This window comes from Lontra canadensis, unplaced genomic scaffold (genome assembly GCF_010015895.1).
Source record: "Lontra canadensis isolate GAN:19392208 unplaced genomic scaffold, GSC_riverotter_1.0 scaffold10, whole genome shotgun sequence".
In the NCBI taxonomy this organism is placed as follows: domain Eukaryota; kingdom Metazoa; phylum Chordata; class Mammalia; order Carnivora; family Mustelidae; genus Lontra; species Lontra canadensis.
The window spans coordinates 13,217,706-13,240,378 of record NW_022631004.1 but is presented as its reverse complement, the minus strand read 5'-3'; the positions used below and the strand labels follow the sequence as shown (position 1 = coordinate 13,240,378).

The 22,673-nt window shown below is 48.3% G+C and overlaps 1 protein-coding gene across 2 annotated transcripts in view; it reads right to left on the bottom strand.

The window, feature by feature from the left end:
* DPYSL2 (dihydropyrimidinase like 2) overlaps positions 1-22,673 on the bottom strand; it is a 121,882-nt gene that overhangs the window by 20,444 nt on the left and 78,765 nt on the right. For both annotated transcript variants that reach the window (XM_032855631.1, XM_032855632.1), the window contains exons 4-7: positions 6,185-6,349; positions 3,752-3,813; positions 3,180-3,260; positions 2,543-2,611 (exon numbers count right to left, since the gene is read on the bottom strand). In XM_032855631.1, coding sequence (XP_032711522.1) covers positions 2,543-2,611; positions 3,180-3,260; positions 3,752-3,813; positions 6,185-6,349 — 377 coding nt within the window. The remainder of the gene's footprint in view (positions 1-2,542; positions 2,612-3,179; positions 3,261-3,751; positions 3,814-6,184; positions 6,350-22,673) is intronic.

Here is a 22,673-nt window from a genome sequence, read left to right as displayed (position 1 = left end):
GAGCCAAGTTAACCACCACAATGTGGCGACAGGGGACGACACCGAGAAAGAAGGACGTGTTCATATGAGGTCAACGGCTGCCGTTGGCAAGCGGATTGGATCTCCCTCACTGCCCTGCCCAGCTCAAGCTCCTGCTCTCTTCTCTTTTTTATCCACAGAGGGTCTAACACACGACAGATGTCCAGCAACAAACAGAAAAGTCATCACCAGGAGCTGCGAGAGAAGGTGGCGGCTCATGCCTGCTGGCTCAAGGAGCTGTCCTTAAGGGTGCATCTGCTCAGGGGAAGAACCAAATGCTGGGGCCGACAGGGAGCCTCTGATCAGCTAAGAAGCAGGGGACCCTAGAAAGCACCCACTACAGCCTTTCGTGAGACAACAGGGCGCTGCCCAAAAGCCCAGAGCTCCTCAAAATGGAGCATTCCAGACCTGCCAGTCCCCAAAGGAGGCCTCATGATCCACGGCTGTGGGCCCCAAAATTCACCACGCAACAACTGCTACAAGGGAAACCTCCTGTGTCTGATTGTGGAAGAACAGGTTTGACTTTAGTGGTCAAAAGAGCAACAAGAAATAGCTTTTTGCCTGTTTCACAAACCCTGGGCTTGCGTACTGTGTTTAAGTCTGCAGGGATCTGGGGATACTAGGACAGACAGAAGGAGAGGAAAGCAAGCCTCCAGGAAGGCTCTTAAAAGTTCAACAAGAGTCTGGCTCAGAAGTAGCCTCGTGAAACAAGGTAAGTGGCACTGGCTCTTCTCGGAGGGCAACACCTCCTCCCTCACCTGCAACTGCGACAACTGGACAAAGGGGAGAGCACACTTTCTGAGCCAGGTGTCATCGCTGGTTACAGGGGCCCACCGGCTTTACGGTGAGCTGGGGCTCCCGAGTGTGTGTTTGTGTGCCCACGCACACACAGTGCATGCGTGCAAACATGCAAGGGCGAGCATTCCCAGTATGCATGTATACATGTGTACACGTGTGTGTACATGTTACATGTACACACTGGTGTACAAAGCCAGCCTCGGGTACTCTGAACATCAGCTACAGGTACTATCGCCCTCTTTCTCCGATCAGCTCCTCCCCAAGTCCCTGTCTACCAGCCCCAGCGACAGCACGCACAGGGGCCACAAGAGTCACCTTCAACCTCCCTCACCCATGTGCCGGCCCCAGGTCAGCCCTTCGGTTTTCTAGTGTGCGTGGAAGGTTGGATGGTGTGACAGGAACCCTAAGGCCTGGAGCGGGACCGGACAGTACTGGAAATGTCGCAGTTTCTGTCCTTCAGCTGACAAGAGGAAGGTGCCCTGGTGTGTGTGTATGTCTGTGGCTCTGTCTCTATGTGTGTGTCTGTCTGTTTCTGTCTGTGTGCATGCTCATGTGCAGGAAGAAGGGCAGGACAAGGAAATACAAATCCTCTGTGTGTGCAGGACATTCCAAGGGCTCCTCCCCCTTCTCTTTTTCCGGCCTCTTTCTGACTTTCTTTCTCCTTTTCCAGCCTCACTTCTTCCCCAAAGTCAGAGGAAAAAAGCTATAGATAGCCTGCCCTCCCACCCCAACCCGGATAATCTTGATGGCACCTTTGGTCTCCAAACCCTTACAAATCTATCTTCTTCTTAGGGGGAGCCGGTGGCCGCTGCACCACAGGTCAGAAACTGAACCCTTCCCAGGGCCAGAGGGAACCTCCCGTTCTCAAGCTCTGTGCTTTGTGGGCACTGGTCCCATTCATAGTCCTCTGATCAAGCATCTCCTTCCACCTGTTGCCACAAGGAAAAATCCTACTGTTAAAGCCAACAGCCAGCTCCTTGAGGACTGTCACTGCCTGTCACTTCTCTCCTGTAAGAGTCTGTTTGTTTCCATGAGACATCCAGCATTCTCTTTGTTGAGAGCTGACCAGGTCCATAAAAGCCTGACCTCCACGGAGCCTTTCATCAAGGAGCCAATTTCCGAAAAGGTCACAGATTCTAAGTTTAGAAAAACAGATTCCCCAGCATGTAAGATGTGAGTACCTCCCTTCTGTCTCACAAGCCTAACCATCCAAGACAGTGACTCTCAGCCTGCGTGCTCCTGCTCTCAGTGATCCCTCCGGGTCTGGAAGATCGTCTGCCCCTCTCTGCTGATATCCCGGCCAGACCTACCATGGAAAAACTGACAATTCTCCTTATGCCGTTTAGCAATTTAGAAGAGCTTTTAGATCCCCGTGACGATGTCCTGGCGATGGTGAGATTCTGGAGGCCCCACGTTATGAACCACGAAACCCACATTGCAGGAGGCTAATAAGAAGCTGTTTGTGTCTACACAAGAAAGGACGTGGCGGCTCAGAGACACAAGGGAGAGCCTCCAGGCTAAACAACCCCCACGGCTCTCCTCCACAGCTCAGGCAAGCTCAGCTCTACATTGCCTATGTAGACACCCACACATGTAACCTGTGACTTCTCAGAGGGCCCAAATTCAGATCCTGAGAAGCCCCAGTCTCGATGGAAAGTGGGTTCTATGTGGCTCTGGCAGCCCCCAGGGGACACTGAGTCACGTGTCCCATTCAACAGATGTTCACCTCCTCAGGCCGGCTCAGCACATGACCCTCGGGGCCCGTGATGCCCAGATCCAGGATCCTCTGCTGTTCCTGCAAGGTTGAAAGAAAGCCGGGCCATCAGTGAGAGCTGGACTGCACATGGGTCTGATGGCTAGAGATCTTTGACCCAAAAAGTTACTAAGGCAAGATGTAAAAAACAACATTTCTAACCGCTCAGCCCTCATCCCAGGACCTTGGGAATAGAAGGGCTCACTACACTGTCCCCAGCCCTACCTGAGCTCCCAAGTGTGTTCAGCTCTTCCCCTGGGATGCTGAAACCCCATGTGTGCCCAGCTCTGGGCCACAGTGTCAAATGTCTGCGTGGGGTCACCCATCCCGCCCATCCCACCCACCCCGGAGGCAGCTCCGTGCCAGCACCGGGAGAAATGGCTCCTCTGTGCAAAGGGAACAGGCAGAGAGTCCCGTAAAACACAGGAAGGTGCATGTCACCAACATCCGTGCTGCCAGTGAGACTGCCAGCCCCAGGCCCTAGGACAGTGGCACCAGGTCACCCTGCTTTTTTCCTCCTTGCAGCTGGGCTACAGAGTGCCTTCCCTTTTCCGAGCCCGCCGCTCGCCCTGTAGGTCATGAAGACAGTACAAGGAGGAAAGCGCTGTACCTCTGCAATGATGTCACCGTTCTCTGCATGGACTTGGGCGATCGCACCGATATCCCGAATCACGCTCAGGACTTCATAGATCTGGGGGGAGGAGAACAGAGACAGGGGTTTCCATCTCCCCGTTTACAAGCACAGCCACGCCCCTGCCAGTCACAGAAGTCAGAAACAGCACCCACGGCTGCTCCTACTCAAGCCAGCTCTCTTGACAAGCCCCAAGGTCAAGGCTTCTGGCGCCCCATGGCAGAGCAGTACCACTCAGGAATCAAGAGGCAGCATGACCTAAAGGACGGGGAGTAGGTGAGGCTCATGGAGGACACCTCTGGGCCATGTTGTCCCAAAGAGGGAGCTCCAAGGCCTACTCCAGAGCCTGGTGGAACACCAGTCCTGGGGGGCAGCCAAGACACTGGGGTCATACCCTCCCTAAAGGTAAAGTTACCCCAGGGCCCTCATCCACTAGTCATTCCCACGAAGCTAAGGGACATACATACACTGGAGGCAGCTTCCAAGACAACAGCATTGGCCCCGATGTATTAAATGCCCATGAGCTTGGGCAGAAAGCCAACTTTCCTTACCTGAGAATCAGTTAGCTGGAAGCGATCCTTGAAAGCCATGTACACGAGGAAGGAATTTACCCCTAGTGGATAGACAAAATAGAGGTGGAAATGTGACTTTAATGCATAAACCAAATAATCCGGAAGCAAGTAAGAAAGATATGATACAGTGCATATGTGTATAGAGAGAGAGACAAAGAGAGGAAGGACAGGAGAGAGAGAGAGCAGAGAAACAAGGATAAAGCACATGAGGTAAAACATAAAGAATTGGTAAAAACAAAAAACAAAAAAAATAAGACTGGGGTGCAAAAGTGGTTTTTAGTATCCTGACAGTTCTTCTCTAAGTTTATTGAAACTGGAAGTTGCCCACTTTGTATACCCATCCAGATACACAGCGCTGTTACTCACAACAGCCAAAGGGCAGAAGTGTCCACTGACAGATGAATGGATACACGAAATGTCATACAGCCATACAACAGGACAGAAATCCTGTCACATGGATGAACCCTGAGGACATGATGCGAAGAAAAATGTGCCGGTCATTAAAGGACAGACATCCATTAATATGTCAAACTTACAGAGACAGAGAATTGGGCTTTACCAGGGGCTAGAGGAGGGGGCGGGGGTAAGGGGTTGGGGCTTGTGTTTAACAGGTGTGGAGTTCCTGTTTGGAAAAATTAAAAGTTCTGGGGATGGAAAGCATAATGATTGCCCACTGGGCTGTACATTTAAAATTGACTCAGATGGTAAAATTTAGGTTATGCTGTATTTTACCACAATTTTAAAAATTAAAAAATAAAAGCTGCCCTCAACTGTTGGGACTTTAAGAACACAAATGAGAAGATTCGGGGGGATGAAGGTCTGTAATAAATGCCTCGTCTTTGGTAAATAAACTACTCCAAGCTGATTTTTTAGAAACCTTTTAAGTAAGAAAGGGTCCAACAAGCCCATGTCGCAATTCTCACCCTGGCATTTCAGAGTCCTTGTCACCAAGGCACCAAACCAGACATCCCTGTCCCACATCCATCCCAAACATAAACCACTGCACTGACAACCTTCTAGTCCTGGAGCTTAATTCACGCCACCTGGGGTGCTGGACGCTGCCCCAGGTTCAATGGCTCGGGACATCCCAGACTTTCTCTCCTGCCAGGCAACAGTTGCTATGGTAACCCTCCTGGCTGATCTGAAGTCAATTTACTTTCAGTATGGAAAGTTAAACCCCCCGGAGCCTCAGTATTCTCAAAAACAAGAAAGGTCAAGGGTTACCTATTTTCTTTTAGGTGGGATCTTCATACCAGAAAGAATCTTAGGATATCTAGTCCAATACTCTCATGTGAGAGATTTTTTTTAAATTGAGACTTTAAAAATTTAAGTTAATTCCCCAAGGTCATAGGAGTCCAGATTTTCATTCTGGGTGTTTTCTGCCACGTCTATGAATACCTACTATACCCATGCCTGGAGATTTCCCTCCTGCTATTTTACTCACAGCTCATGGTACTTCTGAGCTTAGAAGTCTTGGAACCTGAGAGCAACAGGTGCATCCCTGACAGTTAAGATCCAGTGAGGTCAACATGTCACCCCAGGAGTCTAGCCTATAGCCAAGCCCAAGAGGGCCCCAGCAGATCATGGGACTTGGCGATAAGACCCCAACTCCCAAGGTTCCTTTGGACAAAACGGTCCCAGAAGTACCTTGAGGTAGTTCCCATTCCTCCAGCCTCCCTGTGAATCTTCCAGGGCCCAACCTCTGGAATCCTACTCCCTAAAATAGTCCTACGGAATAAAAAAGAACTTGGAGACCTAGGTGGCTCAGGTAGTTACATGGCTGAGTCTTGGTTTTGGCTCAGGTCATGATCTCAGGGTCATGAGATCAAGCCCTGCATCGGGCTCTGCGCTCAGAGGGGAGTCCGCTCGACATACTCTCTTGCCCTCTACCCCTCCTCCTGCCACTCTCACTTCCTCTAAAATACATACATAAATCTTTAAAAAAAAAAAAAAAAAGAAAGAAAGAAAGAAAGACTGTTCAGGTTGTCCCAGAGTCTCCTCACCCTCAAATCTATCCTGGTTCTTATGGGTCTGTACAAAGAGCTTGCCTGAGTCCCCCACTCAGTGTCCTGGGCCCCCGCCCCATGACTGCCCAAATCCTTGGCCTCAACTCTGCAACCTGGCTGGGTGCAATTCCCTCAAGCCAGTAAGCGATGAGCAGCTGTTCCATAAGAACCGATCCCCATGGTGAGGCTCAAGTTCTCATGTCCACGGAAGCTTCTGCTACTGCACTGAGTATGGTCACCGCCAGTGGGCCCAAGCTGCAGCCCAACCCTCTCTCCTGGCAGATGAGGAGGTGAGGCACAGAAGGGATCTGCTAGCGAGATTCACAGAGCAATCCTTCACAGAGCTGCACTGGCTCAGGCGCCGAAGGGGGACTCTCCCCAGAGCCCACTGGTCAGCACAACCTACCGTGGTCCTTCACCAGGGCCTCCATCTCCTCCTGGATGCCCTTATGCCACTCCGTGATATCCACGTGCAGAGAGTAGTCACAGCACGACTTGCTGTCAGCCCATTCCCTCCACTGGTCGAAGGCTGCCAGCAGGCTTGTCCCGGGCTCAGGCACGACATGGTCAACTAGAAAAGAAGAGACACCGGTCGTCACCAACAGAAGTCTCGAGGGCCAATGTCGGTAGCTGCTTTCCCGTTGCAACCTTGAACAAGGCTCCTTGGGTTCAAAATTGAGATGGTGATCTCTATAACCAGCTTCTAAGAATCACCCGAAAACAGTGGACTCCCCGAGAGGAAGAAAGCAGAAACTTGGCATGGTGTGCGTGATTACCCTGGTGAAACCATGCAGGCACTGCCCAGATCTGATCACCCAGCTCAAAGGCACTAAAAGCATGTACCTTGGACACATTTCACGGACAATGAGTCCTTATGGATAATGGCAGTGTCAAATGGCCGGCCGGAGCCGCCAGCCCTTTTCATGTGTTGATAGCTGCCAGTGAGACGTCCCCACCAGACAGCAAGGAACTTGAAGATGCTGGACCACAGCCATGCAGACTGGGGCTTTTAAAGGTTCCCGGCATATCCAATCTCTCTACACCACTCATATTTCTGCCGCATAATACCACTTTGTAATTTAAGGGAGATCTTTCGTCTTAAGAGCTCAAAGCATCTTTTAAAATGGTGGTTATTGTTATATTGGTATTGAGTTAGGAGGAGATGGACAGGGGACTTTGGACTCCAGCTGACCCGAGTTGATCTCTGGCTCCAACGCCTACCAGAACGTGCTCTTGGATAAGCGGCTTAATCTCCAGCACCCTAAATTTCTGGACTGTTTCAAATGGGGATATGAACGGCCACACACATTTCTTAGGAGGACTGGATGAAACAGTGTATCTACTGATCTTCTGTCATTCACTTATTTAAATTCTCCAACAATCGCCCCTTGCTCTTAAGATAGGGAATCGAGTCCCCAGCAAGGGCCACAAGATTCGGCCCAGCTTGGCCCTTGCCTACGTCTGCAACATCATTCTGGATTATCTCCACCTTGCATTTTGCTCTCCAACCACGGGGGCTACCTTTCAGTTCCTGCTCCCTTCTGCCACAAGGCCTTTGCAGAGGTACAGTATCTCTAAATCTCAGAGGGCTCTGACCCGGTTACTCTGATGACAAGCGGTTTACCAGAACAATTACTCCCCATCTTCTACACAGAGACACTAAAATATGAAGCAAAAAGGCTGGTCCAAGGTCAAACCAAACTTACGCACCAAAGAATATAAAATCCAGGACTCCACACACCTAAAGCAATGAATCATTCTTCTAAATAAAATATTAGATTGTCTACACCCAGGGAAGCAGTTCTCCACTAAAAAAAAATGCCAGCCCGGCAATGCTAGTGAGCTCGAATTTCCGAAACGGATCAAATCTTGCAGATGCTGCTGAACAGTAATCCACTGAGCTTGGTTTTATAGGTCTCAAAAATGTGGGCCTCTAAGCTGAATCTTTTTTTGATGAAATGCTTTCTTCATAAGCAATAGTATATGTAATTAAATGGGTCCACGCACCGCTGGTATTGTATCACACACAGAATTATCTAATGAAAGCAATGAGGACGTCGTGCACTGGGAATGCGAGTCGGTTCCATCTGTACAATGCTAACATAGAAACTCTGACAAAACAGTTCCAATTTTCCTAAACTGTGCCCCCCACCCCCGCAATGCCAGAAGAAGAAAGGGGGAGTCGGGGGGGAGAGAAGGGGGGAGGAGGAGAAGAAAATATGACTTTGTGGCCATCACAGAATCTCCCTAGTCATTTGCTGGCTTCGTCGCCTGTCCCACCACACCACTCTGCATAAGCTCCCAGATGGATCTTCTTAAGTCTTTCCCCAGACCCTGTCACTCTGCTGATGAATCTTTTGGTAGCAGTCCGCCACCTTGAGAATCCAGATTCAAATCCCCTCCATTCGTCCTGTGGACTGGGTCTCATCTCACCGTGGTACTCTCTGCCCCGAGCCCTGCTCACTACCATCAGCCCCCAGCTGTTTTCATTCCTTGACCTACCTGACCCCTCCCACCTCTGGGCCTCTGCACCAGCAGTTCTCGCTCTGGAAACCCCAGTCCCCTGGCTTTTACTTGGGCATCTTTGCCTCGGCATCACTATCCCAGGATCGCATCCCCATCAGCAGTCATTTCTGCCCCTGTCCCCACTACCGTGGTTTGCTATCTGACTCCCCCACTAGGATGTAAACTCCCTCAGCGCAGGGACTGAGTGCCTGGATAGAGGAAGTGCTCGATGAACGTTTCTGATGAATGAATGAATGCTCCCTTCCAGCTCGCACTCCTCCCAGCAAGATCGGGCCGAGCACAGAAGGAGGTGCCCTTCCAGGAACTCGGCCAGATTTTCCTGTTCAACCTCAAGTATAGGTAAGGTTGTCTGGTGCTAAGCTACTCAAACTTGAGTGTGTTTAAGAATTCTCTTGAGAGCTTATGAAAACACAGGTTCCTGGACATCACCCCCAGAGTTTCAGATTCTGTAGGTCTGGGCTAAGAATTCCCATTTGTAGTCATCTCTCTTGGAGCGGGTCTGTGTGCCTTGAACCAGTCTGAACATCACCGAGTGCGGATCTTTTCCCATTTCCTCCTCCTACCACCTGAATTCACTCCTGCCCATTTTACCCTGAGGGTCCCGTTGTATGACCCACCAGCATCAGGTTCCCTATGGCTATAATATGATGGCTTCCCTCCGTGTCCAAAAACAGCTCCCAGAGTGACAAACTCATGCAAACTCGGGACACAGACAAAGCTGAGGGCTCCAGGGAAATTCACATGCTTCCGCTAAGAACTAACAGCACTCAAGTAACGTGGCCACGAAAAGCTTCCTCGTGTTTTCCCACAGTTCTCTTTCCATAGGAGCTCTCTCCAGGGAAAAACTGCTGCAGGGAACAGGGCAGAATGTCATCCTCGCTTCCGGAGGGAGCAGAGATTCCCCACTGAAGACACAAGCCTGCAGAGGGTTTGTCCAGAACTCATAGGCCTTCCCTCTGGTGATTTTCCCAAGCTATCTGTCCCTGCGAGAGCCTGACTCCTGCCTTGCTGCTGACCTTCCCCCTCACGTAAGAGGTGAGAGAAAGCTCCTCAACCCAGCCCTCCGCCATGCAGGGAAGAGAATGACCCTGGGGTCAGCAAGCCGGGTCTGGCTGCGGCTCTGTCCGGCTACGTCTACTCTTTGGGAACTCCATTTCTTCACGAGTAAAACATGGGCCCGAAACAACCGACTGGGAGGGCTGCCGCAGGTTAAAGGAAGCCTGTATGACAGCACCTGGCAAAATGTCTGGCACACACCGAGTTTTCAGTCCCCTGGGATGAGCCCTGGGCAACATGCTGTGGTTTCGGCGGTAGGCCTGTGAGTCTGGTCTAGGAGGGAGCCAAGAACGTGGAGGACAGTGGCCAGAACCGACGAGTCACAACCAGGGTCCTGCCTCTAGAAGACGCCAGCTACTTCCAAAGGACTGTTATTACTTCTCTTAAAACTGTCAAAAGAGGGGCACCTGGGTGGCTCAGTTGGTTAAGTGACTGCCTTCAGCTCAGGTCATGATCCCGGAGTCTCGGGATCAAGTCCCACATCGGACTCCCAGCTCCATGGAGAGTCTGCCTCTCTCTGACCTTCTCCCCCCTTCATGTTCTCTCTCACACTCTCTCTCAAATAAATAAATAAAATCTTAAAAAAAAAAAAAACTGTCAAAAGACCCCCAGTTTTTTAAACAGCTGAATGGACACGTAATTCACATACTACACGATTCGCCCATTTAAACTGTACGAGTCAACGGTTTTTAGGCGAGTCAGAGAGTTGTGCAACCGTCGTCACAATCTAATTGTGGAACACCACCCAAGAAAGAAACCCCATACCCATCTGCCGTACTTCCCCATTCCCTCCTAAGCCTGCTGCTCCCAGCCCCAGGCAACCACTCATTCACCCTCTGTCTCTGTAGATTTGCCCCAGCTGGACATTCATGTAAATGGAATCACAGAGCATGCGCTCGTCAGTGTGTGGTTCCTTTTGCTCAACATCACGTTCTCGAGGTCCATCCATGCTGGTGCAGGCGTCAGCCCTCCATTCTTCTTTATTGCCCTGAGTGCTTGTAGTACCCTATTTTTACATTTAGAGGATATTGGCAAGGTGCTGAATGCAAAATATATAAGCTCCTCCTTTAAAATTCAAAGAGAGAACTTCTCTGAAGTTTGCAGGATTCAGAAGACCCTATGTTTTTTTGTTGTTGTTTGTTTTTTAAAGATTTTCTTTATTTGACAGAGAGAGATCACAAGTAAGCAGAGAGAGGGGGTGGGGATGCAGGCTCCCCGCTGAGCAGACAGCCCAATGCAGGACTCGATCCCAGGACCCTAAGATCATGACCTGAGCTGAAGGCAAAGGCTTAACCCACTGAGCCACCCAGGCGCCCCCTATGTCTTTAACTTTAAACTTTGAGGTAACTACCGTTTCACAGGCAGTTGTGAGAGATCCTTGGACGCTCTACCCAGTGGAGGTCCTCCACCAGGACCCCCTCCTTGACAAAATCCAAGACCCCAAGTGTTTAAAAGGCCAGCAGGTGGTGTCTATGACCAGCTCTCAAGGGACCCAGCATAACTGAAGACACAGAGGTGCCAAAAAAGTCATCATCATGGTCCCTGCTTAGGAATTGAATTGGCTGAGCAGGAACTCCATCCCAAAAGTTTCCTGGAGAGAAGCAGGTGGAGTGGGAGAAAGAGGCAGACAGAACTGCTGGGTCCCCCACTGGCCCCAGCCTCTCTGAAGCCTCACACATGGATGCGCGGAGGGCAGAAGTTCTAGAAGCTCCATTTAGTACACGTACCACCTTGCACTCCCTGTGGCACTGAACCTATCAGAACTGCCCATCTCCTGCCTCCCATTCCAGGATCCTCCCTGCCTCACTCTCTAGTCCCTGCACTTAGCCATCTGTGCGTCTGCCTCTCCTGTTCCCGTCCTAGACAGAATCAGCAGAGTTGAATTAAAAACAAATCATCAGGGAGATGATGGTTCATCTGTGGGGCATCGAGCTGCCACCTACTTACTCAGCAAAATGCTGGGTGACCTATTCAGCAGAGAACAGCTTTTTTCGTGGAGAGATAAGAGCCTTCGGGAGCCCCCCGCCTGCCAGTTAGAGTAACATGATTTTGTTCTGGAAAAAAAGCAGGAAGGGAAGAAAAAGCACCTGTCCTTGGGACATTGGGGGCTCCTGGAGGAGCGGTAGTGGAGGAAATGGAGCTAGCACTAGTACCTAACCCACAGGGTTCCGGCAAGGTGGAAACGAGCTAGCCTGGGAACTCCTTAGAAGGATGCCAGCTATAAAGCCGTGCTCAAGAAACACCAGGAAGAAGGAAAAAAAAAAGAAACACCAGGAGGGAGACAGTTACACTCCTTTATAAAGAAAATTGCCACACATAAACCCCTCTGAGAGGTAGTTTGGGTGCCTCCAAAGCACACGGTTATGGGGCTACCTACTTGCCTTGCGTAAATATACTGCTTCTCCAGCAAAGCATTATTTTGAAGATCTGGAAATACCTCAAATGCTTGTGCCTGATTTCTCCTCTACAAACCAGTGACCACGCACATCTCATAGCACCTTTGTGAGTGCTCGGTAAGGCAGTATTAGTTAACAACAAAGTGCTATTCTGATAGGAGCACATCCTCTTCCCTGGGTCCCCCAGAGCATCAAGTGGGAGGACTGGCATACAGAAGGTGCTCAATAAGCAGAGGAGAGACCAAAGGTCACACATGCCTCTGGCAAGAAAGGTCCCTGGCCGACTCTAGAAACGGAGCACCGAGGAACCTCTTCCTCCAAAGAGGCCCAGCCATGGGGCTCTGTGATTGAACACTCCAGTCCAAGGCTCCCTAGCACTCCCTGGGAAAGCTCTCAGAGCACACAGCTTTCCCGGCCATCTGCCACACAGACTCCCTGCAGCTGGGTGTTACACCCCAGCCCTCCTGAATGCTGGCAAGAGGACCCACCGCAGTGACTACCTTTAACAGAAGTATAATTGACACACTTCACAATGGGAGGAGCAGTAACAATTATTCTTATCGAACATTTCCTATGTCTGCTGCGATGTCATGCGTCTTTCGTGGATTATCTCATTTCACCCCGACCTCGGCCCGCTAAGGCTGCAGCCAGCGTGGGCCCCACTGTCTAGCTGGAGAGGAGAAGCTGAGCACAGGGGGGTTAAGTAACCCCCTCGTATTACTTAAAAGGCAGAGATGCGTAGAAAAGACCTGCAACATTGATACCCCCAGTGCCACGGCCAAGCAAGGCCCTTGGGAGAACTCTGGAAAGTGGTCAGTAACATGGCCATAGCTGTTACCACTGCTGACTGGCTGAGGTGGAATGTGAGCCCAGGAAGTCTGACTCCAGAGCCTCTACACCTAAAAGAGGGGGAAGGGGTGGGTCACTGAGACGTGAAATGGAGCCTTATCCCTTTATATTTTATAACTACAGCATGTAGCTCAATTAATTCAATAAGCAGAAAACTGTATAATTAGCGTAGCATGTCCAGGGATATTAACTCGGGCTCCTAACTGCTCGACCTTGGAGGCACCTGGGTAATCCCCTTATTTCTCTCTTTGCCAAACTTTGTTTAATGGAATCTTGCAGCAAAAGCTAAACAAGTACAGTCCTACCAAGCAAGCTGAGCCAGGAGAAACTGCTCCGCATCCAGTGATCACTGCTAGAATCATTAAGCCAGAATCTGGAGGGAGTAAGAGCTGAAGCACGACCCAGTGAAATGTACTTATAAAACAAGCAAACAACCTCCGACGTGACCTGGTGATCAGTCAGCTTCGGAGCAAAACGAAGAGGTAGAAGATACAAACCATACCCCTAAAATGTTGAAAATCTCGTCTGGGAACAACAACAGCAAAAAAAGACATTCAAGAGTCCAAGGAAGAAGTGATTCTGCTCGGTCCTCAGGCCCCCGCACATCCCCCACCCTGCCCTTCCCACCACGCTCTGCAAAGAGCGGAGTGCTGTGGACGTCCCGCTTGGTCCCTCACTCTCGGCCCACTGCACCCTTGGCTCTACTGCGCGGACACCCCCCAACGAGCTCTTGATTCTTCCCTCCCCTGGGGACCACCACCGCCCTCCGCAGCCTTGGCACGGCTGCCCACAGCACCCTGCCACCCACGCCCGCCCCAGCTTCCGGATAGCACTCCGCACGTCTGCCTCTGCTTCTCGGAGTAACTGTCCCCTGGCCCCTCTTTGCTCCCCACTGTCTTCAATGCTGACCTCACCAGGAGCTCTGTCTGACTTCAGTAAATTCCACTTACATGTCTGTCATTTATTCCAAAGGTCCTGAGGCGGGGAGCTGAGCAGCAGAATCGCAGGCCCTTTCCTCTAGCTGGCCTGCACAGGGCCCCTTATTTCTTGCTCTTGTCTCTTTTCTGCTCTCCTTGCCCCCGGCCATGTCCTCTCTTTCCTCCCTCCTGATCTCCCTCCTCCTCCGTCCTCTGTTTCCTGCAGTCTTCTGCTGTGTGTCTTGGGCTCAGCATTCAACAGATGATGGATATGGGGACAGGGCAAATCCTAGGATCCACAGCTGGAAGCAGGGGAGCCCCACAGGCTAGAGCACCTGCTGGGGCTGGCTTCTGCCGCGTGAAGGGAGCCACCCATCTAGAAGCTGGGGGCGGGCACCTGGGGTTCCCCCCCTGCAGTCCACGCCTCCTGCCCACCCATTTCTCTTCTTGGGGCCTGCGCCCGCCAGAATGAGAGTGCCATTCCTTCCAGACTGCTGGAAGATGACTGCGAGTCCAGGAGCTAGAGCTGAAGGCTGAAGGTGGGAAAGGAGAGGTGGGAAGCAGGGCAGAGAAGGCCCAGCTTCCAAACCCAGCATTATTTCTCATTCTAAAGACGATCCTAGACAGACAACCTGAGCTTTCCACCATGTTCACAACTGAACACCAGCATTAGCAGAGCTGCCCCCAATAGAGAAATATATCCACCCCTCCCGAAGCATTTCTCAACGGGAATGGGACAATGGACCCATGTTAGAACTTCATACCACTGTCTGCATTTATCTGATGGCAAGAGTATCCGCCTCACGTGGGTACCGCTTTTCAGCGATTCACAAAGTGCTAGCACAGGCCTTTAACCCACTGGGATGCTTACACTAGCGAGGCAGACACATTTCTGATGCTGGCGTCACAAAGGAACCGTGGCCGGGAGACTTGCCCACAGTCAAGGAGACACAAACCCACAGAGCAGGAGTCCAACCCCCCCCTTGCATTACAGCCTTTACGAACCGCACCCTTCTTGCCATTTCTAGGAATACCACTCACCTCAACTCTTCAAACCTGGGCTGTCTCCCACCGTCGAAAACAACTGCAGGTTCACTTACGTGAGCAGCTAATGACCTTCACCGAGTGGACAGAGGAGGAAATGGCCAATGCGAGCCGGTGACAGTCAATTTGGGATGTCAGACAAAAAGCTTGTCAAAATGTCCGCACCTCGTAAGACCCTTTTCTCTGAGGCTTGGCATAGGCTGCACATGGGCTTAGCGAGCACATGGCCCGCAAGATCAAAGGCCAGGCTAGTGAAAGCTGTGTGTGGCAATGAAGGGTCATTTATAACGTGTAAATCCTTTCAGAGTGACAAACCACACCATGGGCAGAATTCCTCTCCCTGACTGGGCAAAAGCAGACATGGCGAGACCGGGAGAGTCTGGGAGCCCATCTGCAGGCGGCATGGGCGCCGTCTTCCCAGGGAAGGGCCCAGCAGAGCCGACCAGGGGGCTTGGGGGGCGAGAGAAGCAAGTCACTTCTCCAGGACAGGTTCACTTCAACACCAGCCTCTGGGGTAGGACTTGGTAGTCTGCTCTCGATTCACTCAGAAACGATGTGCCTGGGCTGCTCAGTGCCCACGGGAAAGGTTCCACCAACCCAAGAACGGTGAGAACAAATCGTAGGTGCACTGTTTAACCACCAAGGACGTTCAAAGGCCTTCAACTGTGGGTGCACAGTGAGGCTCCTGAGTGCTCGGGAGTCTGTCTTACTGACCGAGGCCAGTCTGACAGATTCTCCATGAAGAGGAATCAGTGGCAAGAATGAGGTTCAGATCCAGGATGCTTAGAAACTGTTCTGTCTTTTTCCTGATGAGGAAATCGGAGTCCCAGGGAAGTTTCAAGAGTCGCTAAAGATACATGAGATAAGCAATACCAGAATTAACCCTAGGTCTGAAGCCAAACTCTATATGCTGTTGCCTTTATAAATCCTTTCATATATATATATATACACATATATATACGTGTATATATATGTGTATATATATATGAGAAAATACTACCTATAATCTATTTATATATGAGAAAATACTACCTATAATCCCACCATCCTCATAGTAGCCATGAATCTTTCTCTCGATCATCTTCCAGATCTGTCTTTTGCATCTATTTTATATGGGAGTAACGACAGGGCACACTTACTTTTTCCTTAATACCAAGTTGCCTTACAGTCTTCGTAATTCCATTTTTTCTAAAAGCGGTTTTAGGAGGAATGTCCTATAACTTTCTAAACCGTCCCCCTCTGCTGACCCTGTACACTGCTTCCGGTTTTCCTGTGTTACATAATGTTCTCGGGAGCACATTCACGCAAATACCTCTCCCCTCTTCTAGGTGCTTTTCTCTGGAGAAGGTCCTAGAGCTTGGATGAACGAGGGTTCTTAATACAGACGACCATGCTGCATTCCAAAAGCGTCACCCCTTCAGGCTGCCACCAGCAAGACGTCAGGATGTCACCCCAGCTGATGCTGGTGTTTTCGTTTCATTTGCTTACTATTTAAGGGGGTAAGAAACAAAGCTCTTTTCACTGGGCTATGCCGTCTTCTCTGTTTGATACATGGCCACCTTCCAAGACCAAATTGGGAATGGAGTAATACATGAGAGACCAGACCAACCAGCTGTACAAAGGACATACTGACTATTTAACAAGAACCTGATTAAATGGCCACGTCCACCATCTTAGCTTTGGTAGCCCCTCAACCCCTCTCCCAGCTTTGTTGAAGGAGCCCAAAGATGGTTCCCACTAAGGCTGCCTTGCCAAGCATCCACTATGTGAGCTGGAGAGGACCCAGGTGCCCAAGGAGGCTGAGCTTTGTCTCAGCTCCATGTATGTTCACAGGAAGACAGATTCAAGAGGAAGTGCCATCCCCAAAACACGATGATGAAATCATGGCCTGAGGAGAAGGCGAGGAGAGCCAAAGGTGAAAATCCCAGCCAAATTCGTTAGAGTACAAAGCTTCAAACTTCAGATCCATCGTGTATTCCTCCAAGAGATGTTGAAATCATTGGCTAACAGCAGGAGAGGGTTCTGTTTCCTGTAATTAGACAGGCATTTGGAGTCTGAAGAAAAGCCAGGTTTATGGCATCTCCTATCCACGCAGCACCGGTGGAAAAACCACAAAGTTGGCTTCAGGCTAGCAGTTTGAGCCTGGAATTCCTCGGAGCATCGTGATGTCCTGGGGAGTGACTCCCCCCTACTGGGCTTCACAGGCCCCGCAGTGTGCTGGCTCTCAAACGCCCTGCTCAGACCCCTGGGCCTCAGCACCACCATCTGCAAAGCTGGGCTCTCACTCGTGAAGGAAATGCCAGAGAACCGGGAAATAGTGTCGTGTGGGAACAGTCTCTGATGCTCTAAAATGTCCGTACCGAACGTGCTGGAAACATGATGTGATGAAAGCTCACAGGCAGGGGTGCCTGGGTGGCTCAGTCAGTTAAGCCTCTGCCTTAGGCACAGGTCGGGATCACAGGGTCCTGGGATCAAGCCCCACATCGGACTCCCTGCTCAGAGGGGAGGCTTCTCCCTCTGCCTGCTCATGGTCTCTCTCTCAAATAAATAAAATCTTAAAAAAAAAAAAAAAAAGTAAAGAAAAAAAAACAAAAACCCACAGGAAGTGGGTTGAATCCCCAGCCCTGCCACCTACTAGGTTCTAGGACCTTAGGCAAACTACTTTAAAAAAAAAAAAAAAGTGCCTCAGTTTCCCATTTGCAAAATAAGAACAGCAACAGTGGCATCTTCCTAGGAGGGGTTAAAAGCATGAACTCCGTAGTAAGACTGCCTGAACTGGCACCCCAGCTCTTATCAACCATCCATGACCTGCATAACCCTGGCAACCTTTTCCCTCTCTGGGCCTCAGTTTCCTTGCCTGTAAAATGGACATTTTAATGGCACCCCCTCACAAGGTTGTTATGAAATGGCAATTATAAAAAGGCTTAGGACACTACTTGCGCAAAAGGTCTTACATAAGCATTTGTTCACTTAAAAGCAAAATGGGATTGTCTTGAGGATAAAAGGCCGCTTGAACCAATTCCTGGCACGAAGTCAGCCTTCCCTAAGTGTTCCATTTTACTGAGAGGTATCACACAAAGGGCCCAGGGCCTAAGGCATCTTGAGGGTGGAGAATCTAGGAGGCCAGGGTATTCGACAGTGCTGCTGGTGGACCAGGGGGCAGGGGAATGGCTCCGCTGGGTAGGCTCAGGTAGAAACCCCACGAGGAGTAACAGGATATGGGAAGGGACAGGATAAAGGTCTTACTGAAAGGAGGAGGCCTGGCTCCCAGGCCACAAGAAAGGCATAGAACTTTAAGTCTTTTGCATAAAACAGAATAAGACCAAGAGAAGCAAAACAAATCTGTCCTGTTGATGCAGCAAGTAGGCACTGGCTATAAAACCAAACACAGTAAATGCTAGCGCAGGAAGAATCAGAGACCCTCTTTTAAGCAACGTTAAGTGTAGACTTTTCACCTCCCAGAGAACCTCCCTCCTCAGCCCTTCCCTAAACCCTGGATACTAGGATGGAAACAATCTTCCTATCAAATGGAATGTATTAGGAATGAATAAATTCATCCCACTTTATTATGAGTCAAACGCAAGAAAAACGACCCAATCAGAACAGAAAACACAAACCATTAACAGAGTCCCTGTAATTCCAATCACAAGCAAAGAAACCTGGGTCTACCCTGGAGACATCACTTCAGTTAAGTCTCCAGCCAGCTTTTAAAACAATGAAACTATCCATATTTTCAAATACCTCCAGGGATATGGGCACCACAGGCTGGGATCCAGGATCTAGTTTTGCCGGGTCCCCTTGGGGTAAGAGAGGACCTAGCTGGAGGTGAGCTTCCTAAGAGTTCCTAGCAAAGGCTGCTCGAGGGTCTGCAGATTTCCTGAGCACACCCGCTTCCATGGGCTCTGTTTACAACACACAATATCCTGGACACCGGCATGATGCATGATGATGCAAGAGTATGTCCGTGCGCATGTGTGTGTGTGCGCGCATCTGTGTGTGCATGGGTGTGCGTGTGCATGGCTGTGTGAGCGTGACAGGGGCTGCGGGGAAGGAGGTGAGTTCCCTCTACCTCCCGGGGCGGTGGGGCTGCTTTAAGGAAACAGAGACTTCCCTGTTTCCACCACAAAGTCTGTCATAAAATAAAATCCAGACTGCAAACAAATTACAGAAAGGGTGCAGGAAGGTAAGAAGCAACAGGGACCCTCGGGGGTCAGAGCACAACAACCTGCAGGGTCTGCTTGTGGGGCCTGGTCCGACTCCGCGCCGAGGAGCTCCAGCTCGAGAGAGGGGCAGCAGCTGGCAGCGCCAGGCCCAGATGAGGTGGCCGAGGAAACATGTGAGTAATGACACTTCCTCTGTTTGTCTCAGCTTTTGGTTGCCCGGGGCTACGGGACCACAGATTCAGGGCTGGCTTGCCAAAAATAAGAGATTACAGGGCTGTGTGGAACATCACAAAAAAAATAAAAGTCATACTGCAAGGCTTTCACGTGCAGAGTGGGTTTGTCTCCGTTTTCCTTCCTGATGGTACCTCGTTGGAAAGGGAATCCAACTATAAATTCGAGGACCTGTGACTTCCTAATTAGAGCCCAACAGAAATCCAAATACTCACATACATAATAATGGGTAGTACTGTGCCCAGTGCTACAGCCAAAGACCCAAGGTCAAGGTCAACAACAGGAAAAACAGGAAGCAAATTAAAGAAACATGGCCATGTTTACATTCCTATTTAAGTAGCTAATCAGACAAACCCTGATTGCAGTCATCTTTGTGCAGAAATAGGGTCTGAAATAAAAGATTTGGTGTTCACACCCACCGCATTTCAGGACATCATTCATGGACACACACCAAATAATACAAAAAAAGACAAGAGCACCTAGTTCACATAAGAACTGACGTGTACACAGGACTCTAATTAGCTAACGAGCTGCTAATCCACCAGCTGCTGTGACAGTCTCCCTGTATCTGGAAAAGAACAGATCAGCTCTTAGATTGGAGCTCAACCCAGAAACAAAAGCGTGAGGAGCCTGGTACCTATTCTGTTTATTCCAATGTTGCACAACTGTCCTCCTTGCATCCCCTCCAAAGAAAGTTGGGCAGGGAAGGAAGAGCTGGTGATGTCATATGTTGACTGGGCCTATCTAGAGCCAATATAATTGACGGGTGTTTTCCTCCAAGGAACCTGGACCCAATTCAAAAACATAGCATAACATCTCTGGAGCCTGAACCATGGTCATTGTACCATCATGTGCTCTCCATCTCAGGCTGAGGGCTAACCGTTCAATGGGTCTTTTTACCATAGTTGATTAATAAGACTCTGAATAACAGCCAATGTATCTGGACAATGAGGTTCAAGCCTGATAAGGGAACCAATTGTTCAGGGAGTCTTTTTTTTTTTTTAAAGAGAAGAAGAGACACAGAGAGAGAGAGAAAGAGAGCATGTATGCATGTATGCACACGAGTGGGTTGGTGGGGGAGGGACAGAGGAAGAGGGAGAGAGAGAAGCCCAAGCAAATTCCACAATCAGAGTGAAGCTGGACACAGGGCTGGATCTCACGACCCTGAGATCACGACTTAAGCCCAAATCAAGAGTCAGATGCTCAAGCGACTGAGCCACCCAGGCGCCCACAGGGAGCCTTTCATTAAACCTCACAACTCTGTGGGTAGTTGAAAGTTCACAAACACTAGCCACTGCCACTATATATAAAATTCAAACACTTCCTCACATTATGTTCTCTTCCTTCCCACGAACGGCAGAGGTAAGAGATAATAAGCAGATGCAAAGGAGAGTTCCAAGGAAACTTCTCTTTTTATAAAATTCCTTTAAGTGAAAAAGTATTTAAATGCCAAAAACCTGGAAAACAAGAGAATTTAGGAAAAACCCAAAATTCTCCGTTAGTCCATCATCCAAGGAAAATACATACTCTACCTAATCTCTTTTCCTACCCACTTACTTACCCACTTATATATTCTTTACAGAAGTGGTATCTTAATTTTACAATATGTAAATTATATTTCACTAAAGTTCTTTTTTAAAAAAATTGTATGAAATTGGACATATTGCTCATGGTCTGCTTTCTTCTATCAATATACTATGAACATGTTCATATTAATATGTATTTTCCACGATGGTTTTTATTTATTTTTTTTTTTTTAAAGATTTTATTTATTTATTTGACAGACAGAGATCACAGTAGGCAGAGAGGCAGGCAGAGAGAGAGAGGAGGAAGCAGGCTCCCCGCCGAGCAGAGAGCCCAGTGCGGGGCTCTATCCCAGGACCCTGGGATCATGACCTGAGCCGAAGGCAGAGGCTTAACCCACTGAGCCACCCAGGCGCCCCGTCCACAATGGTTTTTAATGACTACAGACTACCTTTTCCTACAGATGGCCATCATTTACTTAACCAATCACCTATTTTGTTCATTTAGCTTGTTTTTAATTTTTTTTCTCATCATCAATGTCACAATGAACATCCTTAGAGGGAAATGTTGCACATCGGTAATTCGGAGTCACACGGTATGAATACCTTCTGCTTATACACTGTCAAGGCTCTTGTTAGATACTTGTCTTACTGCCCTTCTAAAGGCCATACCAATGTGAGCACCCAGCAACAGCTTCAGAGTGCCCATTTCACATTAACAAGGAATTACAATTCTTTTCAGTATTTGAACATTTAGAAGACAAAAATTTAGCTGATTGTTATTTTAATTTGTATTTTGTATTACTCATTCAGTTGAGTATTTTTTCATAAGTTTAATGGTAGAATTATTTCTCCTTTTGTGAATACCACATTCATATCCTTTAGTTTTTCTTAGTGTTCATCTTTTTATTGAAGTGGTAAGATTTCATATTTTAAATGCATCAATCCCTTATCATATTTTGCAAATCTAATTTCCTACTTTTGGTATTCCTTTTATTTATTTTACTCTGACAATGTCTTTCATTTTTTTTTTTTTAAGATTTTAATTATTTATTTGACAGAGAGAGACACAACAAGATAGGGAACACAAGCAGGGGGAGTGGGAGAGGGAGAAGCAGGTTTCCAGCTGAGCAGGGAGCCTGATACGGGACTTGATCCCAGGACCCTGAGATCATGACCTGAGCTGAAGGCACACACCCTGCGACTGAGCCACCCAGGCACCCCAATGTCTTTCATTTCTATGTTGTCAAGTGTCTCTGTCTTTTCTGATTCTACCTCTGATAAAATATCTAAATTATAGGACACTTCATCTGTATTCTCTTCTCATTCTCTTTGGACTTTGTTGTTTAAATTTAACTTAACCCATCTAAAAGGTATTTGGATATAGGATGTAAGGTAAGGGATCTATCTTTCTTTGTTTTTCAAATGGCTAACTATGCCAACATAATGTGCCATCAGTTCACCATGAGCTTGAAATGTTCTTTATTTCAAACACTAAATACTTAGACACAGTTCCACTTATGCATTTTCTACTTCTTCTCATCAATATAGACGTCTCTTCTGGAGCTAATGCCATATCACTTTAATTATGACATTTGTTATGGTTTTTTAAATATCTCATTATACATGGCTTCCTACCCATTTCATTATTTTCTTTTAAAATATTTTCTTGGCTTTTACTGTCTGATGATTCTTTCACCTGAACCTTAGAATCATTCAGTCAAGAGTCAAAAAACAAAAATAACTTTTGAAGTTTTGCTTGGAATCACACTAAATTTATAGATTAATCCCTAAAGAACTTGCTTCTTTATAGTATTAGGTCTTTATATTCATTAACATAGTATATTTTTTATTAATTCCTTTCTCTTTAATATAAGAATGTATTCTTAAAATTTCCAGTTATTTTCTATTTTGCATAGCTATTGTGAATATGATATTTAAATTATATTTTTCAATTGGTTATTTCTGGCATAAGAGAAAGCTGTTAATTTTGAATACATATTTTTAAACTGGTCATCTTAATAAATTTTCTTCTTAAATCCAGTATTTCCTTCAGTTAATTCTTTTGAATATTTAAGACCATCTAACAAATAACAATCATTTTAGTTTTCCTTTCTAATATTTTTCCTGCTTATTTTTCTTGTCTTATTACATTGGCTAGGACTTCCAGAAATGATGTAAGTAACAAAG